Source organism: Phyllostomus discolor, chromosome 6, assembly GCF_004126475.2.
Source record: "Phyllostomus discolor isolate MPI-MPIP mPhyDis1 chromosome 6, mPhyDis1.pri.v3, whole genome shotgun sequence".
Taxonomy (NCBI): domain Eukaryota; kingdom Metazoa; phylum Chordata; class Mammalia; order Chiroptera; family Phyllostomidae; genus Phyllostomus; species Phyllostomus discolor.
In genome coordinates this window covers 117,252,516-117,259,855 of record NC_040908.2, presented here as the reverse complement: position 1 = coordinate 117,259,855, position 7,340 = coordinate 117,252,516, and the positions used below count along the sequence as shown (strand labels likewise).

The 7,340-nt window shown below is 44.8% G+C and overlaps 1 protein-coding gene across 1 annotated transcript; it reads left to right on the top strand.

Moving 5' to 3' along the window:
- The first annotated feature begins 2,168 nt into the window (after positions 1 to 2,168).
- On the top strand, positions 2,169 to 2,529 carry LOC114498855 (60S ribosomal protein L37a-like). Its single transcript, XM_028514872.2, has one exon. It carries the CDS (start codon positions 2,169 to 2,171, stop codon positions 2,508 to 2,510), a length of 342 nt encoding a protein of 113 aa, XP_028370673.1. The 3' UTR covers positions 2,511 to 2,529.
- Positions 2,530 to 7,340: the final 4,811 nt, after the last annotated feature.

The window sequence follows — 7,340 nt, the reverse complement described above, 5'->3', positions numbered from 1 at the left end:
TTTTTTAGTGGGTATAGAGTTTCAGTTTTGCAAGATGATGAAAAAGTTCGGGAGATCTGTTTCACAACAATGTGAGTTTATTTAGCACTACTGAGGTGTACACTTAAGAGTGTTTAAGATGTAAATTCAATAATATGTGTTTTTTTGTACCGAAGTAAAAAAGAAAAAAAAATATGACTCTTGGCCATAAACTGATGGTTCAGGAACTTGAAAAATACAGTAACAATAATAATTGATGTGCATCTGGTGAAAAAAGATAAAGCTTTGGAGTGAGACAACTGGGAATGGAACTCTGAACTTGCCATTTGTCAGCTGTGTGACCATCTGTCACTTTCCCCCCTGAGCCCAAATTGCTTCTTTTGTAAAATACATTCAAGTACTTACTTTGCTGGGTTGTTGGGAAATAATCTGTTGGGTTTCCCAAACTTCCCTGAGGCAAGACTCAGAGTGCTTTTTAGAGACCAATCTGGAGCCCCATTTCCAGAGGACTGAGACCAAGGAAGAGCCTGGGGACCTGTACATTTAACAAGCATCTCCTCACTGTGGATATTTTGGAAACACTAGAATGATGTATTCACAAGTCTTTCTTAGAGTGGGGCTCAGTGACTGTCAGTGCCCATCCCCCTGGACTCCATGACACCTCCTATCCAGCATCATCCCATCCAACAGTGGGTACCTTTCCGATCCCTTCTTTCCCCTCCTCCTCATGCGGGTTGTCACTTTATGTATTCAACCAAGAGTTACTGATACAACTAACCTTGGCTAGGGGCTGGGGGCTAGGGACACACAGATGGCTGAAACATGTCTTTGTCCTAAAGATGTGAGCACGAAGAACTTTAATGAAAAGGTAACTGAACATATGAAAATATGGTAGGCCTCTGTTACCAGTAATGCAGAAGACTAGATATTCTGAAAGCCTCTTGCTACAAAGCATCTCAAAATACTGAGTGTGTGTATGTCTCTATGTCTGAGCTGGCACAGAAATCAAGGAAATGCTCTGAGGTGCTCCGAGATGATTGAGCACCTACTCCGTGGGCTTCCCTGAGGTTACTTTCAACCCCGAGTGACCTAGAACTCTTATTTTAAGGGAAGAGAGAGTAGGAGGAAGAATCTGGGCCACTCACAGGGGAAGATGTCACATCAGAGACCACACAATGGTAAATTATTTAAAAATGTGCCGCTCGAAGGTGGGTGTTATGGAAACTTGCCTGTCCCATCCCTTGGTTCTGGGCAAACAGTCTTCCCTGAAAGTGTTTCGCTATAGGCTGGACTCAAGTAGATCTCAGGGCCAAATATTCACTTTTTTCATGGTCAAAACCAGCAACGACAATCAGAAATTTAATTAAAAAGGGACCTGGGTTGGCAGTGCCCTCAGATGCCTGACAAAGAAAATGAAAACCTTTCCTGGGGGAAAGTGCAGTCCAGCCAAGCCCCAGACTCCACGCAGACCGAGTCCAGCAGATGCCAGCTCACAGTCTGGAGTCGCGAACAAGGAAAGGAGCAAGGCGCCACAGTGAGCGCGAGTCCACAGATCCACAACCACCTCCAACATTGAGATTGCTGGGTATAGATATGTGTTTAATGTGTTTAAATAAATGTAAGGGTGCATTTAAAATGAATGAAGAGCAAGAACCTATGATTAATAATGGCCAGGCAGATTTGCAAAAAGCCAAATAGAACTTCTACAAATAAAAAAATAAAATAACTGAAATGAAAAGTTACTGAAACTTAGTAAGAGTTGAGGACATCAATCAGAGGAGCAGTGTTGTACTATTTTTCATCATTTTGGCAAATATTGCTAATAACAATAATATGCCAGAGGTGGTAAGAATGCAGGAAAACAGCTTTCTCAAACTTAGGTAAATGGAATGTGAACTGCTGTGATTTTTTTTGGAAAGTAATATAGCAATGGCTATGAAAATTTAAAAAAATACAAAACCCAGACATCATTTGACCCAATATTTTTACTCTTGAGAATTTAGCCGTTAGAAATAAAAGCACTACACTGGAAGCATATATGAACAAACATGTTTATCACTGTTTGGTTTGTGGTGGCAAAAATTAGAAACACAAAGGTATGGTTGAATAAACCATGATTTGCTTGTGCCTTGGAATACTATGCAACTATTAAAAAGAATAAGGTAGATCCTACATCTATTCATTTATCCATGATCTTTAAGCAATTAAAAATAAATATTAGCTCTCTGGGTTCCTACCTAGTTTGTAACAGTGTGACTAAACGTGCCGAGAAGTTCGGAATCGTCAGTAAATATGGGAGCCATGATGGCTCCTGCCCCGGGATAATGGCGAAGAAAATTGGGATCAGCCAGCATACCAAGTACACTTGCTCCTTCTGCTGCGAAGCTGAGATGAAAAGACGAGCTGTGGGGATCTGGCCCTGTGGTTCCTGCATGACAAGAGTGGCTGGTGCTGCCTGGACCTACCACCCCACTTCCGCCCTCACAGTGAAGTCGGCTCTCAGAAGACTGAAGGAATCAAAAGACCAGTAGACGCTCCACAATTTGAAACATTGCTGACCTATAATAAATGGGTTAATTTGTGTAACAATAAATAAATACATATCAGAACATTTTATACTGTGGGAATCCATTTGTGCAAAGACACAATAATAACAACTTCTTCTATAAATTTATAACTGTTTATGTGAGCAAATAATCAGAAAGGTGTAGGATAATACACAGTGGGTGTTACCAATGGTTATTTAGTAGGGTGGAGGTTGAAAAGGAGAGGGGTGATTATTTTTTTTATAATGTATCTTTGTATTATGTCACTAGTGTCAGTGAACGTGAAAAACCATAAATCATGAAACGGCAGCATAAGACAAGCCCAAGGTATTCCAGGAGGAAGTCAGCCTTTCAATTTGGGGAAATCTGGGAAGGCTTCATGGAGGACGTGGTAGGTAAGCTGGGTTTTGAAAGGAGAAGTTTGTTGAGAGGCCTGTAGGGAATTCTTCCCAGCACAGGAGAGGTTAGCTGTGCCAAGTGAAGAAGAGAAATGGAAAGAAAATGATTACGTGCTGAGCACATGCACTGAACACAGATACTTGTATCAATCCTTCCAAGCAGTTAGGTTTGCTCGACAGATGAGGAAACTGAGTCTGAGAGAAGTTAAGTGAGTGGCTAAAAGGCCACACAGCTGGTAACTAACAAAGCCAAGCTCAGACTCCATCTCTTTGTCACTCCAAAATTCTCTTTCTGTGACTCTGAATAATTGTTTTGTATGTGGGTTCTATGGTCTGAATGTTTGTGTTCCTCCAAAATTCGTATGTTGAAACCTAACACCCAATGTGGTGGTGTTAGGAGGTGAGGCCTTTGGGAGATGAGGATGCAGCCCTCGTAATCAGGATTAGCGCTTTCATAAAAAAAAAAAAAAAAAAAAAAAAAGCCCAGAGAGTTCTTTCCTTCCACCATATGAAGGCACAGCAAGAAGATGGCCATCTATGCCTAGGAAGTGGGCTCTCACCAGACATCAAATCCAGCAGCAGCAGCATCTTGGACTCATAGGCTTCAGATTTGTGTGGCGGGAAAGGTTTGTTGTTTACAGACCACCCAGTTTATGGCATTTTTAGCCTCCCAAAGGGGCAAAAACAGTGGACAAAGTATGTACTTTGAACATTATGACTCTGCAAACAGGACTGAGTGCTGGTGAAGCAGCTGTGATCTCCTCAAGGCAGACTTCCTGGCCTGCAGTGTCTGGGCCGGGGAGTCTCCACAGGCTCTGCACAGCCCACCTGCCCACTTCCCCTTCCGTATAATTCGACTCTCCCCAGGGGGGCTGATCAGCTGCATGGGTCAGGATGATTCCACAGGGAGGCTGAGTTCTGAAGGCTCATCACCCAGAAAGGAGGGCTGGACCTTTGGAGGGACCATATCAAGCAGCCCAGGCTTTTAGTCCTGTTTTCTGCTTATTCTGCAGCCCCAGCTGCCCTGGAACACAACCTGCACTCCCATGCCTTACTGCCTTTGCTTATGCTGTTCCTTCTGCCAGAATGCCTTTCCCCACCAGCTCATTCTCTCTGGAAAACTCCTCCATACCTTTCAAGAACCAAGTCAAATGGTTTTCCTCTTCCTTTTATAGCCATTAGGGCATTTATTTGGCCCTACCATTCAAAATAGAAGTTAGCACCTCTGCTTTGTGTATGAGGACCCTGAGGCTCCCAGAGATGAAGTGGCTCTTTCAGAGTCCTTTAGCACCTAGAAACAAGAGACCGGGGTTCTAGTCTGGCTTTGCCATTCATGTATCACCTTGGCAAATATATCACTCTGGCAAATCTGACTCTCTCTGGGCTTCAGTTCTTCATTTGTAACATGGTGGGGATTGGGATGTTATCTGAGATGGTCTCTGTAATCCTGTCTTGCTTGATGCTATGGCAACAAAATAATTCAGCCCTGGCTGATGTGGCTCTGTGGACTGAGCACAGCCTGTGAACCAAAAGGTTGCCAGTTCAATTCCCAGTCAGGGCACACGCTTGGGTTGTGGGTCAGGTCCCCAGTAGGGGGCGTGCAAGAAGCAACTGATTGATAATGTTTCTCTCCCTCTTTCTCCTTTCCTTCTCCTCCCTCTGAAAATAAATAAATAAAATCTTTTTTAAAAGACAGAGAATTCAAAGAGCTCCTTGGTGTTACCTATGACTGGATCTTGTTTCCCTTTGGCCTGATTCCAAGAGCCAGCACTGCTTCCCTCTGCCCTCCTCCCATTCACCCCGCTCTTTGTTCTTCTTCCTAGGACAAAGCTGCCAGCCCTTCTCTTCTCTAGGAGGCTGGGCTTGAGGCCAGCAAGCCAAGTGGCAGCTGGGACTCAGATGAAAGGGCCCTCAGAGGGCTGCCTGTGGCTGAGTGCCCAGCCCAGCTCAGCCCAGCTCAGCCCAGGCCTGGCAGCCCTGGGCCTAGCTGTCTCCCACAAGGCACCCTGCCACCACTCCCACACAAAGCTCCCTTTGTGAGTCCCACAGCAAGGGAGACCCCTGCCAACCCACAGGGACCCTCTTTCCTTCCCTCTGCTCCATGCCTGCTTGAAAAATGTGCAGATCTTTAGAGAATGGTCCAGGGCTGGACCACACTGGCCTGACATTGGACCCACACTTTGGGAGGTTTGTTTCATTTACTCTTCAGAACAGCATTGGTAGCAGGTAGGGTCATTCTCCTTTAGGGAGGAGGGACACAGATATCTGAGGGCCTACTGTGTGTCAATCATGGCACAAGGCCATGGGGAAAGAGTAGTGAATAAGACTATAGCTGCACTCCTGGAGCTCATGACCAGTGGGGACAGAGTAATTGAACGGCCACACAAATAAATACCTGGTAATACAGCCTTATCTGCTCTCTGAGAGGAAACAGCAAGGAATCATGAGAACATGAGCTCACAGAGATAATGTTGGGCTCATGTGTGGTGAGAAAGCGCAGGGAAGCCTTCCCAGGGCTGAGGTGTGAAAAGAGGTGCATAGGGCCCTGAGGCAGGGAGAAGGTGCTGAGTTAGAGGAGGAATGGAAAGAAAGAGGCCTGTGACAGGAGAATAAGGAATCCCGTCCCCTTTGTATCGTCTTTGGCTGAGGCAGCCTCTGGATGGAAAGGCCACATTATAAGCTCCGAAGAACGCAAGTGCCTTAATGAATCAACTTCATAATCAATCAGTGTGTGCTCCTTTGCCCCAGGGAAGTTCCGCTCTCTGCCCTGGGAATTCTTGATTCAGAAGAAAGTCTCTTTAACTCTGGGAGCCTCACATTCTTTACCTCAGAAATGGGAGTTGTAATGCTGATACAGAGTTTCCAGGAGGAATCTGGGAAATAGTGTGTGGTCAGTGCCAGGCACAGGGTGGACACAGGTGTCCATCCTTAGAGACCCTTATGGGGAAGAGGCATGGCTGGGCTTCCCTTTGAAGCCCTCTCCTGAACTCCCCCAGATCCAGCAAGCTGCACTCTGCAAGGAAGAGGCAGCCAGAGCTTCTGGGTAGAGGTTAGGACTTGCTCAGCTTGGCCTTGACTGCAGGGAAACAGATTGTGGCTGGAGGCAAGGTGTGCTGAGTTCATCAGCTCATGGGCCTTTTAAGCCCAAGGATGCCCAGAGTGGGAGTGGTACAAATAGGTAACTTTTGTTTCACAGGCGTGATCTCTTTTATCTTCACTGAAACTCTGTAAGGAAGATTAAAATCATCCCTATTTTTCAGGTGAATAAACTGAAGCTTAGAAAGGCCGTTTTTTCTAACCAGGATTGAAATCCATGCAATCTGGCTCCGGAGCCTGTGGTGTTAACCAATCCCTGCACTACCAGGTCAGGGCACAAAGTCAGCCCCGCCCACCTTCTGGCCCCGCCTCCCGACCACGCCCCCCTCCTCTTTAGTTCAATTCTACTGCTGGCAGACTGTCAGACCCCTGGCCTCAGTACTCTTGTCAGCAAAAAGTTGAGAGGGTAACTAGGCTTGACAATCATTAAGATCCCTCCCAACATCATCAGTCTCGGTCCCTTCTAGTGAAAGTGATTTCAGGATGAGCCCTTTAAAGCCACGAAGTACCATTTCCAGTAGGGATTGGCTCCTGGAGCAAAGGTGTACAAAGACACCGTATGTACAAGGATGTTCATTGCAGTCTTGTGTATAAAAGCAAAAGACCAGCCTAAATGTTCATCAAATCCCTACGTCCTAATACAGAAAGTTCTCCGACATAGTAATAATAATGTTGTCTTATATATATGCATATTACTACATTTGCACTGATAATTTGCAGAAGGGAAGAGGACTGGGAGTCTGCCATGGGAGGAAAATTACTTTTCATTGTATATCCTTCTATGTTATCTTATTTTTATTAGCAATGTCTCCCTTCCCTCCTTTCCTTTTTTTTCATCCAAACACTCTCTAAGGGTGCTTTTACTTCTTTTTTTTTTTAAAGATTTTATTTATTTATTTTAGAGAGCAAGAGTAAGGGAGAGAGAAAGAGAGGAAGAGAAACATCAATGTGTGGTTACCTCTTGTGTGCCCCCTACTGGGGACCTGGCCTGCAACCCAGGTATATGCCCTGACTGGGAATCAAACCAGTGACCCTTTGGTTCCCAGGCTGGCATTCAGTCCGCTGAGCCACACCAGCCAGGGCTCCTTCTTCAAAAAAAAAAAAAAAAAAAAAATCATGTGCCTATCAAGACGATCACTTTGTAAGTTATATAAAAGTCTAATCACTATATTGTATACTTGAAGCTAATATAATATTGCGTGTCAACTATAATTAATTTTTTTTAATGTTTAAATAAAGAAATTATGAGGAAGACAGTGTGACCTGAGTTCAAGTCCTGGCCTTGACAGTAACTGCACGATCCTCTGCAGAGCCCTTCTCA